General features: G+C 44.9%; 4 protein-coding genes across 6 annotated transcripts; 3 read left to right on the top strand and 1 right to left on the bottom strand.

Moving 5' to 3' along the window:
* Nucleotides 1-144: 144 nt before the first annotated feature.
* Nucleotides 145-3098, top strand: LOC108073048 (uncharacterized). 2 transcript variants are annotated; one of them, XM_017164511.3, is made up of 3 exons: nucleotides 145-300; nucleotides 457-536; nucleotides 2317-3098. In XM_017164511.3, exons 2-3 carry the CDS (start codon nucleotides 486-488, stop codon nucleotides 2503-2505), a joined length of 240 nt encoding a protein of 79 aa, XP_017020000.1. In that variant the 5' UTR covers nucleotides 145-300; nucleotides 457-485; the 3' UTR covers nucleotides 2506-3098. The 2 variants fall into 2 exon arrangements, with proteins under 2 accessions (XP_017020000.1, XP_017020001.1); XM_017164512.3 differs by lacking the exon at nucleotides 145-300 and having other exon boundaries at nucleotides 335-536.
* Nucleotides 543-1767, top strand: LOC108073046 (histone-lysine N-methyltransferase 2D). Its single transcript, XM_017164510.3, has one exon. The coding sequence runs from the start codon at nucleotides 653-655 to the stop codon at nucleotides 1685-1687; it is 1035 nt and encodes a 344-aa protein (XP_017019999.1). The 5' UTR covers nucleotides 543-652; the 3' UTR covers nucleotides 1688-1767.
* A 1291-nt stretch (nucleotides 3099-4389) lies between the features above and the next one.
* ADD1 (ADD domain-containing protein 1) lies at nucleotides 4390-11226 on the top strand. 2 transcript variants are annotated; one of them, XM_017164426.3, is made up of 5 exons: nucleotides 4390-4821; nucleotides 4893-5361; nucleotides 5424-6751; nucleotides 7405-8316; nucleotides 8381-8995. In XM_017164426.3, the coding sequence occupies exons 1-5, from the start codon at nucleotides 4731-4733 to the stop codon at nucleotides 8932-8934; spliced, it is 3354 nt and encodes a 1117-aa protein (XP_017019915.1). In that variant the 5' UTR covers nucleotides 4390-4730; the 3' UTR covers nucleotides 8935-8995. The 2 variants fall into 2 exon arrangements, with proteins under 2 accessions (XP_017019915.1, XP_017019914.1); XM_017164425.3 differs by lacking the exons at nucleotides 7405-8316; nucleotides 8381-8995 and adding an exon at nucleotides 9139-11226 and having other exon boundaries at nucleotides 4414-4821.
* A 734-nt stretch (nucleotides 11227-11960) lies between these two features.
* On the bottom strand, nucleotides 11961-14125 carry GalT1 (beta1,3-galactosyltransferase 1). The gene is made up of 2 exons (XM_017164427.3): nucleotides 13617-14125; nucleotides 11961-13551 (listed from the first exon to the last, which is right to left on the bottom strand). The coding sequence occupies exons 1-2, from the start codon at nucleotides 13879-13881 to the stop codon at nucleotides 12440-12442; spliced, it is 1377 nt and encodes a 458-aa protein (XP_017019916.1). The 5' UTR covers nucleotides 13882-14125; the 3' UTR covers nucleotides 11961-12439.
* Nucleotides 14126-14680: the final 555 nt, after the last annotated feature.

The raw sequence follows: 14680 nt of genomic DNA, 5'->3' as shown, positions 1-14680 counted from the left end.
AATCCTTTAAAGTTTATTATTTCTTGTCAAAATTATAATACCCTGCAAGGGCAAACAAAATAAATAAAAATAAATATCTTACGTCATTACTTAAAATGTAAATCGATAGTCGGAAAAAACATCGATTTTTCTATGGGCACCTCTACCACAAAATGGCCAAAGGGCCACCTCTTGCTCTCACACTCTAAGAATTAATTCTTATTCTCTTCAGTTTCTTGGTTTTAATTTGCTCCTCTATTTTTAACAATAGAGAATCCGACGGCTGCAGTGCTGTGGCGATTGGAGAGCGCCGCCCGAAACGTAAGTGATAAGCATAAGAGTGCCTCATTTTACTGTCGTCGCTTGTCACTCGACAAACAACGAGCAGCGCTGAGAAAATTCAGTGAAAAATCAATTCGTGTTATGTAAGCTTAGCCTGCGCTCGAATAACCGGAACTTTTGTGTCGTTGTCCGCAGATCCCGATTAACCGCAACTGGAACGGACCATGAAAACTACCAATCTCGGACTGTACGCTTTCCGTTTAACCTTCGGTCAGGTGAGCCACTCGCACATTAAACCAGAAAAACGGGAACCCGCTCTAGGCCGCACGTGGCGGCGAGTCTCGGGGGGGCAGCCACTACGCTTTTACCCACACACATTCATCTGCTCAGAATGGAGCACCTGAAGGTAGGTGATCCGTGCCAGGAGTGTCTGGCACAGGGCAGGGATCACAAGCTGCGCCTCTTCTACCTAAATCTCGAGGAGGATCAGCTGCTCAAGTGCGAGGCAAGGACCTGTTTGTGGCCACACAACGATGAGATTTCCTCGGACGAAGAGGTGGATTTTGAGACATCAGATATACCAGCTTCACCATTATCTGTGCCAGTTGCTTCACCACAATTTATGCCGCCAGCTCCACTACAATCTATGCCACCTGCTTCACTACAATCTCTGCCTTCTTTGCTGGAAGATCTTAATGCTGATCCAGCAACTAGTGTCCCTTGGGAGGAGAGTCCAATGCCATTTGATGACCCCAATGAGGGCGATGACGACGAATTTATCCGCCAGCTGCTGCAGAACCTCACACCTGCCACAGAAACAAACTCTGATGGGACAACCCAAGAGCCTAAATTGAATCTCAACTCTTTGCCGGATCTTAAAACGCTAACAGAAGTGAAACCCACCCTGGAACCACAGCTACCAGATTTGAGCTGCCTGGATGTAAACATTCCCGAGCAGAACAGCAAGCCCACAAAGGCGGAAATACCTCTGCTGCCCGCCAAACTGTTGCCTCTGCCAAAGCTCAAGGCTCAAGGAAGGCAGACTTACCCCAGAGCCAAGCAATCAGCCCAAAAAATTCAAATTCCAGCGAAACAAGAGTATGAAATTCCGCTTCAGCCCGCCAAGCTTATGAGTCCACCAAGCCCAAAGGGGGAACCTTTCATCAGTGCGCCCCAGAAAGCATCCACGCTGCCACGCAGTCCCACTGCTGCAGTCCAGCCAGCCTTTAACATCATTATCAGTATTCCGGAAATAAATCCAACCAAGTCCTTTATGGACGCCGTCAGTCGACATTCGGCAGCAGCAAAACCTTCGTCCCGTGGAGGAGGTAGAAGCACCACGCGCCCGGCCATGGGTAGAAAGCCACGCACCCAGGCGGTGATGCAGATGATTGAGCAACTGGAAACCACCAAGCGAACGTCATAAGCAACTGGAATTTTTTTTTTTAACGTTTTTCGAGTATTCCAAATAAATTTGCATATGAAATTATGCATGCATCTACCGGACCACAATTCAAGTTCGTTTATTTATAAACAATTCCGCTTTGTTTGTATTATATATACATTTTATTTGGCGACGCGATTTGCGGATTATTAATGCTCGGCACGCGTCTACCGCATGTTCAAGTGGCCAGGAGAGATATGTGGCGGACATCCTGCTATCAGCAGATGTGAACTTTGGAAAGGAGGTCGCAGCAAGTGCGTCATGCGGAGAGCGGTGCCTTTCAAGCCGAGATTAGCCCTGAAGCGGGCTGTAATTGATAAGGCACATTTAGGCGTCATCAATAGTGAGCTCTATATCTAATCAGGCATTACATCGCCCCCCCTTGGCTATATATCAGTTCAATGAACGTGGGAATGTGTGTGGGGTAATCGCTTTCGTGTGACCGGAGCAAAGCACTTGAGCCTCGTTGCCAACGGTTGCTGCGTAGTTTGCCTAGGTGGGCGGGCGTGTCCGGGCAGTGGGCCAAGTTTATTGTTTGTTTGGTCAGCTATAAATACCCTAAAAATGCGAGACAACCTAATCTATTTGTTCTCTTATCATTTCTCCCACAGGCGCCTCCGCTGTCCGCACAGTCCACGACGCACCTTAGCCATGGCTTTACCACCAGCTCATCGGCGCCAAACCGTGTGGTGACCCGCTCGGCCACCATGCTGGCACTCTTCGGCATCGCTCTGTCCTCGTTCAGCCTGAAGCAGCTGCTGGCCAAGAAGCAGAAGCACCAGGGATTGCGGAAGCTCTAGGAGCAAATAACTAGCCAAGAAACGGAATGAAGAAGTGGGGGGAGCCATGCGCCATGTCCTGAGCCCGCGCACATTCACTTAAGTTCATCATCATGTTCATGTTGTATATTTTCCTAAGTTAAGTCATCTACTACACTCACTCACTCAGCACAGACGGCCGGAGCTCAGGCATGGGGGCCAGGATTATTTTATACCCATAAAGGAGATGTATATTTTCTTGTTTACACATGCAGAGCCAACTAAAAGGAATACATTTGTGATAAAAACAAAAAAGAAACGCGTATGAGTTTAGCCAAGAAACTAGCAAACTAAACAAAAGGGAAAAAAAGAGTAGAAGAAGCGCTAAATTAAAGGAAATCCGAAATTATCGTTACCGCCGCTTTTTAGTTATAAATATTTTATGTGTAAACAAGTCCATCATATACGTATATTTATTTACAAATTGTCAGCAGATCAGAGAAACGACCTAGTTAGAAGGGATAGAAACTATAGTGACATCGCTGGATGGCAGACAGGGAGCAGGCTGCAACAGTATCCACGAAACCAACTAGTTGTAGTTCCTAATTCTAATAAATGCATTATATTCAATTGGACATTTTTGATTTTTATTTCACTACTCGGATAATATAAATAATCGAATGTTTTAAAATAACTTCTATAACCAAATAAAAAACTAAACGTTTGTTTTTTATATATCTGGAGTTTTATTCGGTTTCTAAAACAATTGAAATTTGAACTATACTATTCTGGCTAAATCGGCCAGAATTTTGTTTTAAATTTTATTTTATTCATTTTAAATAAAGCGCCAATACAATTTTACACTCGTTTGAGAGGGTAACACTGAAACTATCGATATCAATTTAAATACCGATCAATAAATATGATATCGATTCTTATCGCTGTTTTAATTAAAAATGAATTAAAATTAAATATATGCGATGATCAATTTATGTATAAAAACTACAAAAAAATACGCTTGATTCAAAGAAAGTTCGATTTAATTTAAAAGCTCTGACATTGATTACCTAAGCGCTGCCAATATATTTAATTCTTCTCTAACTCTATCCGAAAACATTTTCGATTTTATATCGATATAACCGATAACATATAGTTATTACTTATCTGGAGTTTGCTCATCTAAAGATATAGGCTTAATCGTCCTTTATATAAGTGTGATATAAATTTAACAAACTATATATATATATGTAATTAAAATGTATTCTTCTCTTCAAGCGCTTTAAACTTCCACTTGCTTTTAAAATTTTTCAGCAACGATATTACAATTTAAGAGATAAAAGTTATCGATGTTTACTACGGTCACACTGATTGAACTGGTTCGATTGGGAAAAATATTTGCAATTGGCAAGCGCTGGGCTAATGAATTATTCATTTAATTAAATTCTTATTATAGATATAACACATTTGAATTAACTTTAACTCATCTGACCCCATAATATTTTAAGCGACATTCTTCTCTTTCTTGTTGCGCTCGGCTTCTTATGGCCCTGCCGTAAGTGGGAAAGAGACAACTAGTATGTTATAGGGTTGCCAAGATCTGCAAAGTATGAAAAATAATTATTAAATTTGTATTAAAAATTAATAAAATTAGCCCTTATTTCATAAAACATGATTCCATCTATTAATTTGTGATCTTTAAGCCAATTTTTAAGGTTAACTCCGCTTTTGTACCCAAATAAAAGCTTAAAGATCTCATTTTTGAGGTGGGATTTTGGGTAATTATGCCGATCTTTAGGATCAGAAACGATTAAGCTCAATTTTGCCAGGAAATTCGCAAACTTAAATTTACCAAATCGGGCATAAATCAGTATCCAAACTTGTTATATATACTTCGTACAGCTTCGTGTACAAAAATTTCACTCGGAACAGCCGAAGTAGCCGCCATATTGGAATTTCAGCTGGCTGACATTCTCGGGTGAAAAAATCTGTTCTTTCTCATTTTCCGAACAGTTCGTTGTGAATAAGTGAAAATTAAGGAAATTTTCGAATTTCTAAAGATCTTTTGCTGGTTAAAAGCAGCCACAAGGAAGGGGAAAATACGCGGCAGAGGGAGGGTTGTTGTTGGCAAACAAATAAGAGCGATTAGCGCGCCGCTTTGTTGTTGCGGCGGCCAGCGCGTTGTGTGATTTTTGCAGAAAGTTGGCATTTTTCGTAGAATTTTGCACGTGGAACAGGACTAGGGACCAGGAGCAGGAGCAGGCCACATCATGAGTACTCCGGGAGGCAGCGATGTGGCGTTGGTGAAGGCGGCAACACCATCGCCCTCGCCACTAACGAAGATAGATGTGGAGTACACGGGTAAGTGATGACCCGTCTCGGTCGTCTAGCGTGGTGGCCCCAATAACGTAGCACCCCTCTGTTACCGCCAGGCTCCAAGTTCGAGATGCATGCTTCGCTGTCGGAGGAGGAGCGTCGCTTCTACCTGAAGATGTATCCCAACGTGGACATTGTCAACCAACGCCGAGTACACTGCACCGTGTGCCGCCAGCATTTGGGCACCGCCCTTGCCGCCGAGAACAACATCAAAATGCATCCCATACTGCGCGTGACGCACTGCGTCAAATGTCACGACTTCTACAATAGCGGGGAGTTCTCCAAGGGTGAGGATGGCTCAGAGCTGTACTGCCGCTGGTGCGGGCAGGGCGGCGAGGTCTACTGCTGCTCCACCTGCCCGTACGTCTTCTGCAAGTCGTGCATCGTGAAGAACCTGTCCAAGGGCGTGATTGTGGACATAGAACAGAACGAGCACTGGAACTGCTTCAACTGCACATCGAAGATCCTCTGGCCATTGCGGGCTCAGCACTGGGCGCTGGTCAACTACATTCAGTCGACGAAAAAGTGAGTTTCTACCACAACATACTTTACCCCAAAGCCCTACAATCCTCTCCTGAAATCCACAGAGCTCTACAATCTATGCAGATGCCCGAGCTGGAAGCCCGCCGCCATATGCTTAAGGACAACACCAGCTGCTGTCGCTTGGCCAAGTCAAAGGCCACCAGTCTCTCGGACTCCATGGAGAGCCTGGAGTCCAATGCATCGAGACGCAGCCAAGGCAGCTTGGCGAACGCGGTCAAGAGAGCACTCCCGTCCAAGCCGAGTCCGGGACCAACGACAAAACGCCCCAAATCCTCAAATGACGAGGTGGTCTGTACACCCGATCTGCTCAGTATGCTGGAGCCGGACTGCCAGCTCTCCATGCTCCCCAAGCCACCGAACCGTCAGCCGGGGCCAGCATCTAGTATCACCACCACCCCAAGGATTGTCACCGTCCAGCAGAACTACACGGGACCCAGTCCCAGCAGTGGCACCACCAGCAATGGTAGTGGCTCCTCCGCCTCAATGGGAGCGCCACGCGGCAGCCTGCCACCGCCCTTAGTGCTCACTGGTTCAGGGATTCGTTATCGTCAGAGTTCTCCTGGCAATGTCACGAATGTGCGACGCACTGTGGTGCCCAATGTGGTCCGGAACAGTGGCCCTGTGTTCCACACCATCAACGGGTTCCGTGTGGATTTGAACAGTGCTGCCCAACAGGACTCCTACCGCCTGCCCAATGGACGACTGATTCAAGTTAAACGCCAGATGCCGTTGGCCAACCAACCGGCAGGAGGATCAACCGCTCCAACGTCACCGATTGTCATCCCTCCCATGAACCCGGGTGTGGTTATACGTCCGCGAGGCCCGCCTACAGTTGGCAGGCCGCCGACGCAGGGCAATAATAATTTTGGCAACAACATGGGCATCTACAATCCGCAGATTAATCAGCAGCAGCGAGCACCTCAAGTTGTGCGAATTAGCCAAAGCCAGGCGGCAGCACCACCATCGCCAGCTCAGGTCCCAGCCTCGAATGTCAATGGGAGTGGTGGTGGTGGTGGACAGACGCTGATGATTACTCCCGTGCCCGGTCCGGCCAAGACTCCAACTCTAGTGCGTCACAATTTCCCCAACACAACACTGGGACAGGCACGGTCACAGTTGCAGGAGCAGATCTTCAGCGCCATGGACATTTGCACCCATCTCACCGGCAAGGTGGTGTCCCTCACCCACTCGAATGCGTATAACCAGGTCCGGAATTACATAGATCTCAAAGAATTGTATATTCACATGTCCTACCTGATGACGTACGCCATCGGGCGGTTCAAGCATCTCCAGGAGAAGTGCCTGGTGGATATGCGGGAGATGGGCTTCAAGAATGATGCCAATAGTCTGGAGAACGGACAGCTGGCTGCCGGTGAGTTTTTGTTTATATACTTTTATTAAGCACGTAGTCACAAGTTAGGTCTTTTAGAAATAAGTTGGTAGGGTTAATATAGATTTCTGTAATGATTTTAATGGAATTTAAGCTAGGAATAAAAATATGTATATAACGATATCTTATATTAATATATAAACGTTGCATTTTAAGTACAATGGATCTAGATTCTGTGGGAACTGTACCAAAGAACCTAAACTTATTTTAAACTAGAAAGAACCTAACTTCGGATAGCCGAAGTTTTTTGTACAAAAGAGGGCTAAGTCTATGGGGATGTAGTATTCCTTTAAGTTGTAAGGATAAATTGTGAGGATTATCCTCCACCCTAAACCTTTCTTTGGTGCATATTTTCGACACATGGACGGGCGACGGCGTTGTCACTTTCTTTTCGGTTTCCGTTTTCCGCGTGTGTGTTTTTTTATAATTTTACCAGCGATGAGAGCCTATATGTAAGTATCCTGTGTTTTATAACGAAAAAAAAACTCACTCTGCGGGTTCCATCTCATTGGCTGCAAAGGAAAGAAACGATTGGGTTTTAGCTTGGTCCATGTGTTAGCAAAATACCATCCAAGGAACAGGCAATGGGATGGAACCGAGCAGCAGCAGTTTTTATAGTCTCTCGCTTCTTGCAGCCGTGGACTACGTGTGCTATGGCCAGCTGGACGATGTGGATCTCTTCAATACGGGCTGCAATAGTTTCCACCACCAGGTCTATGAGTACCGCAAGAGTCTGCATGCCAATCTGAAGGAGGGCGAAGACTGTGAGCCCCTGCCGCCGCTAATGCCGCTGGGAGTTCGAGCCGAAGGCGATCCAATCGAGGAGGAGGAACCAACCGAACAGAATCGGGAAGCTGATGATTTTGATTACGATGAGACGGAGGATTTGGATGATGACCTGGACGATGACGATCTGGATAACGAGGAGTGCGGCGAGCTGGGCACCGAGGAGAGTATGAATCGTAACGAACAGGCTCATGCCTATGACCGCAAGCTAACCCGCCTTCTGCGCGAATATCCCTCACTCTGGTGCACCCGTCATCCGGATTATGGCAAGAAGGAGGTAACTCTCAAGCAGTGGCGGGTGATAGCCACTCACTTTCCCCGCGGCGATGACATCAAGCTGCGCTGGAAGAACGTACGCAAGCGTTATGTTCGCATCGAGCGCAGGCTGAAGCAGGGCAAGCGCTTCAAGGGCTATTTTGACAAGGCCACCAACTATTTGGCCAACAGAGATCGTCCCCGAAGCGAATGGCTGGCCGTCGACTGTGGCGAAGACGACGGCGATGGCTTTGAGCGTAAGCAACTGGATGTCATTGAGAACACCATGGAACACAAGGAACAGAAGGCGGCTGCTCTGCCACCACTGAAACCTAAGCCACGTTTACCCATGCGACCTTTGGAAGTGCGTGCCATTGATCAGCGCATCATTACCTTTGCCAAGAGCCATCCCGTGCTCTGGCGCAAATCCACAGATCCCGAATTTAACAGTATTGATGAGCAAACCAGGAAATCTCTTTGGCAAAACTTTTGGAAGTCGGCGCCCAGTAAGAGATTAAACTCTCAGCTTTTTCTTAGTTTTCCCTAAAAAATAATCGTTTTCTTTTTCAGATTATGCCTACGAGTACCTCGTGGAGCGCTGGCAGCAAATGTACGAGATGTACAAGTCCTTCCGCCTCAAGAGCATCAAGGACAAGGGCATTTTTGCCAATCTCGAGTTGAAATACTCCAAGTACTTGGCCAGCTTGTATTTTCTGTACAAGATCGATGAGCAGGACCTGCGCGATGAGTTTGAGCCTTTGCAGGATTGCGTGCCAAATGGCACTGACATGGCTGGCAAGCTTAAGGACATGCCCGATGACAAGCAGTTTGCCCAGCAACTAGTGCTGGCCATACGAGCCTATCCCACTCTATGGAATCCCCGACATGTGGACTACAATGATGTGGGAGCCAGGGAGCGGCTTTGGCCAGAGGTGGCCCGTCGGCTGCCACGTTTCAAAAGGGATGCCAAGTCCTGTAAACTGCGCTGGCAAATGGCCAAATTTGCCTACGAATGCTATTGCCGGGAGATGGAGCAGCAACCACCTACGCGGGCCAGCGAACAGAAGCTCCAAAAAATGCGGGCCAATTTCCCGCTTGAAGAGATGCGTTTCCTTAACACTTAGGCTTTATATTCCAGTATTTAATTTAGTTTAGTTATGCTTCGAATTTTGAGATTATAGTTAAGGCTTAAATAAAACCCTTTGCCAACTTCTTTCTGTAATAATCTCTGCTACTTCGAGGGGTTTTTTAAAGGAATTAAGTCTCTTTTAATATTAAAACTATATTTAATTTCTCAACTTTTCTAATTTGTATCTTTACCTTTTTAGAAAAACAAGCCAGCGATGACGAAGACAACGAAATTGAGATTGTAGAGCCCAAAACGGATACCATTACCATTGATTCCGATAACGAGGATGATACTCCCTCGACCTCAACGCAACAAAAGGCCATGATGAAGATTGTCTCGGTAACATCAGCGGCTCCTAAGAAGGAGCTCAGTGAAAACCAAGCTGATATCGATGTGGCTGCCTTTAGCTCCACGATCTTGGCCAGCCTGCTGGAAGTCGACATACACGAGGGAGGCACCACCGGTGATCCAAAGTCCATTTCCCCTGGTCAGAAGAAGCAGCCGCGCAAAAAGACCACAAATAAACCGAATCCAGCTCTACTGCAGCTGGAACGCCAACGAATGGAGGAGATGAAGCGTTCCGATGCCAAGCTGAAAAAGAAGTGTAGGGTGAAGCTGCGACGAGCTGAGGAAGACTTTGAAGTGGCGCGTAAATGGGTGGAGAGAAACAGGAAGGGGGATCAGGAGCAGGCTACAGACATTGCGGAGGCATCGCTAGCCGAGGCTCCAAGTGAAAAGGTTGTGGAGGAGTCTAAGGACGTTCCCCAGCCTCTAGAAATTGAGGTTCAACTAATTGCTTTGTCTCCAGAAAAGGAATCCCCGAACAAGGACAGAGAGTCTGAAGACTCGGAGATAAAAGGGTCCGGTAAGGAAACTCCTTCTGAAGCCAAGGATAAAGATAAAATTGGGGAAATGTTAAAGGCAGCTATAAAAGCCAAGATAACACAGAAAGCACAAAGAGGAGAAGGAAGAACGGAAGAGCAAGAAGAGATGGTAACAGAGGAGGACAAGGCTGCAGAGGAAGAGGTTAAAGGAGTCAAAGAAAAGGAAACAAACTTGGAGAAAGGATCAGAAAAGGATAGTCTCAATGAGGATGTAAAGGAATCCAACTCGGAATCCGAAAAGGTGACAGAAAAAGAAAAGGCTGAAGATAAGGACAAGGAAGAAGTTAAACAAAAGGTAGCAGAAAAAGAAAAGTCTAAAGAGCAGGATAAGGAAGAAGTGGTTTCAGAAAAACAAAAGCCAGTTGAGAAAGAAATGAAGCTCCAGTCTAACAATACTTCAGAGACAGAAACAGAAAAGGTCCTAGATCCAGTATCATCTGAGGAAAAGGAACCAAGGCAGTCCAAAAAAGAACAAAACAAAAAGGATAATGAAACAGCAACCTTGTCCGAAAAAAGCCCAAAAACCTCTCCCTCAGATGAAAAAGCTAAGAAAAAACCTACTGAAACTATCTTAGATGAAGTGTCCACCGAAGCAGCATCTCCTCCAGAGGCAGAACCGAGCCAAGCTGAAAATGAAGTTGTAACAGAAGAAGTAATTCCGCAAGGTGAACCACTTCCAAAGCAAGACTCCACCGCGGATCTTGTAGAAACCATGGACACTACTCCTGATAATGAGGAGCCCTCGGCCGCTGAGCTTGTGGAAAGCATGGATGTGATTGAACTAGACGAACCGCCCAAGGAATTACTCGATTGTGCCATAGACGAAGTGATTGCCATGGATGGCATCGAGCTGAGTTCTGCCACCGAAGAGCTGATGAAAGCCTTGGCCAGTAGTTCGGAAAATGTCACTGATTTGGATGCTGATGAACTAATAGAAACCCTGCCACTGGAAACTACAGAGCCACCTGAGATCCTACTCAAAGAAGACGACAATGGAGAGACTGAAAAGGGACAGGCACCTGCGATCAACAGCAGTGAGAACGGTCAGGCCAGTGAGCCCACCTTAACAGAAGATGTGCCCGCCACGGGGCAGATACTGGGCTAGTTTGTGGTGATCATTCGAGGTCCTCCCACAGCAGGAAAAACCTAACGCAAGGACCTTAACAGACGAAAGACAAAGCACATTTTGTACATTAATCATCGTAGATCTACGATTCTATTGAACATATTTGTTTACTTTTAAAATTTTCTTGTGTAGAACATATTCTTTTTTTTAAACTCATCATCATGCTCAGCTAAGATCTAAGGCTTAGAGACAAAATCAAGTGTACAGAAAGGGGAATTTCAACAAAAAAAAAACAAAGCACCTTATCATCTTTAATTGTATTTATAGATCTTGCATTTTCTAATGCATTGTTATGTTTTCGAAACGCTTACAAAGCCGGTAATCCCAAGGAATATGTGTGTGTGCATGAAGCAATCGTATGACTTCTCTGAACGATCATTGAAAGCTAGAATAAATATAAAACAAAAAGAAAGCCAATTGCCGATAATTACCGATTAGTGTTTAGGCTAAACAGATATTATATATGTTTAACTCTAAGCTATCTAATGACAAATAAAAGGAGTACTGAGCTAAAGTCAAAGATGTATTTATATTATTAGTATTTATGATTTATAATTCTCGGGATTATATTATGAAAAGGTAAGTATTGGCACTAACCATAAGACATGTTGTATGGTTAGTAGTATTGCTCAGTGTAAGGATTTAATGTAAAAGAGTTTTGCGAATTTCTTGAATTTTATTCATTTTTTCTTTTGCAGTTTGAACAAACAACTAGATATTTGGCAATTTAATTTATTAAATATTGTTCCGTTCTTATGTATCACACGTTTGCCAACTGATTATAAATAATGTTACAGTTTCTGTGCGTGGATCAGCCAAAAAGTGATATATATATTTGATTTACAACATTCAAAAGAGATATAAACAAGCAGGACTTGGCAAAATAAATACTTACATATCTAACTTTAAATCTCTTTTTATGATCTGGGGTCTATACGTACGATATATATATATGTGCTTTACTTTTAACATTGATATGGGGTTACAGGGTTTCAGGGTGCTAATATAATGAAAAATAAAGTAACATTTACTTGTATAAACTTATCGCAAAAGCCCTATCTCAATTTTAAGGGGGTTGTTTTCGTTGATAAAAGGGTGAATACATTCAGTACGAGTAATGAGTTTGGGCTAGGAATATTATACATGTAGACATCGATCATTACAGAGACGATAAGGAAAAAAGAAACTATAACACAATGTTCTTGAAAACCAGGGTCCATAAATAATGATTTATGTTAAATATTCGCAAATAACTCGGAAAAGAGTGAGTTAAGTGAATAACTGGGAAGCTTGATACATTTCTAATCTTTGTCCAATCTAAAAACTTTGAGGGTTTCATGTATCACCTTCTCTTGGCAACCAATTCAGCAGATAACCGATAACTGATACTAATTACTGATAACTGATAACTGATATCTTATCCGCTGCAGACTAACAAATTTTTGTAAAATGATGAAGCAAGTAGAGAAGTCAAGTAGAGAGCCCGGGTTCTAACAATTAGGCCGCTTGTGCAGTCGCAGCTGGCTGAAGTACCGCTCCGGCGGCGGACACTTGATGGAGTAGTCGGACACATGGTTCCAGGCCTCCACCATACTGTCGTCCTTTACCTGATGCTGCAGTATGCTGCCCTTGAAGGCGCACAGTTTCTTCGAATGAGCGAAGCTGAAGAGAGGATGATGGCGACGCTTGACATTGGCCCGTTGTGCACACAGCCCCGTGATGTACACATCCTCCAAGTAAACCAGCGTTGTATTAAGTGACGCCTCGTATAGCCGCTGCACCACATCGATGGAGAGCAGGTAGCCGGCTCCAGAAAGATACTTTGGATACGCCTCCGGCGGATACATGTACGAGGGCATGTACCACTTGCTGGTCACATCACTCACCGGTACCACATTGCAGAACTGATGGCCGTACATCACCCCGGAGCTGTCGTTCATCCGGTTCTGCGGCGATGTGGCCAGGAAGGTGAAGCGATCGTGATAGTCCAAGGTGTCGTTGTACAGCGGTATGGTGCCTCCGAGGAGGAAGTGCAACAAATTGGGTATATTCAGGAAGGTGTCGTCGTCGCACTTGAGGAAGAAGGCGGATGTATTCGAGCAGCTCCGACTGATGTGCTTCAGAGCCATAACCGACTTGAGGGTGAGGTTGTTGTAGCTGTCCACAAAGTTACCCTGGATTATGTCATTGTACTGCTCCGCTTCGCTGTGAATGCGCGTCAGGGTCTCGTTTCCCACAAGTGCCTCGTCCCGGCTGCGGCCAATAACAAAGACAACGCGCACTGTGGCGGTCAGGGTGTCACCCATGCCGTGCAGGTACTCAGCGTACAGCTTGAGACGCTCCGGCAGCAGTGGCAGGTACCTACCCTTGAGATGGCCATGGAGCTTGGCAAAGGCCGGGTAGTTAAACTCGGTGGTGTTGCCCCAGGTCTCGCGTATGGTCTGGCGCTGAACAAAGTTACCCAGGCCCGTGCAGACGGCGATTACCAGGAAGGTCTTGTTCCGACAAAGATCACGGGGCACAATGGTTGCCGTTTCCTGTCCGGGATCGAGATAATCGCTTACGCTCCGGGAGGTTTCCAGCGTCCAGTCGGGCAGACCAGCTGCAAAAACGTAACAATGAATGGGAGGTTCTCCTCAGACGACAAGGCACCACCCATTGTCTTACCACTACGCCGGTGCACATCCATGTAGATGAGCGGCAGGTAGACGAAGAGCATCAGCAACACAGTGCAGGCGCTCAATGTGTAACAGCCGAGGCGTCTCAGGCTCCTTGGCAGCGGCAGGCGGTTGCGTCGCTGCAACTTCCTTAGCTTGACCTTGGTGCGGTGCTGGTTCCCCTCCTCGTCGGATCCAGTGGCGGAACTATCCGCCGCCGCCGCCAGCAAAGAGCTCTGCTCCTCGCCATTATCCGCTGTCCAAGTGCCGTGCATTTGCCTCTTTGTTCGCTAACGGTTGCCGTCGGTTTGGTGGCATTTCATTTTGGGGACATCTTATCCAGCGAACTGAGTGTTTTTTGGGAGCGATAAGCGTTTGGTGCTCTTGAGTTACTCCCCGATTTCGCGTCACATCTAATCGGGGTTCTTTTTTCTTAATTATTTTTCGCAACAACTCGTAATAAGGGTTCGACAAATCAGAGATAAATCTGTTAACTGTTCAGCTGATTGCCGAAAAAACGTAAAGCTCGTGACTATCGATATCAAGAGACTATCGACATTAAAGATTTTATTACTATTAATAATTAATTTAATTTAATTTAAAAAGTCCTTGAAAAGATAAAGAAAGGAAAATGTTAATAAAAAATAAAATATATTTTTGTATGCTTAAAGATGCCTGTTTAAAGCTTTAAATCTTTAAAGAAATATAAAATATCTTCCATTATAATGTAAAAATCATACGTAATTCTTAATGTTTGGCCTAGATAATTGTGGATGAGCCCCATTTTATGGGTTTTTCATTATCAGCAATTAGCTTTTTGGCTGCCATAATTTATGACTAATAAATATAATAGGTTTTGATAAAGTCGACATAACTTTCCCTTTTACAGATTAAAAAAAATATCAATGAAGATAACCAACTTTGTAAACCCGAAGGGTGTATACCCTTGTAAATCGATCGAAAAAAAACAAATAAAACTATTAAAAGAGGTAACTTTGGTAAGCCGAAATTTGTATATTCTTTCAAGAGAGCCAGAGGGTATTTTAAATCGATCATAATTTTTTAATTTGAGTT

This window comes from Drosophila kikkawai, chromosome 2R, assembly GCF_030179895.1.
Source record: "Drosophila kikkawai strain 14028-0561.14 chromosome 2R, DkikHiC1v2, whole genome shotgun sequence".
NCBI classification, from domain to species: Eukaryota; Metazoa; Arthropoda; class Insecta; order Diptera; family Drosophilidae; genus Drosophila; species Drosophila kikkawai.
Note: the sequence above shows the minus strand (reverse complement) of the source record. Positions and strands in the feature narration are given on the sequence as shown.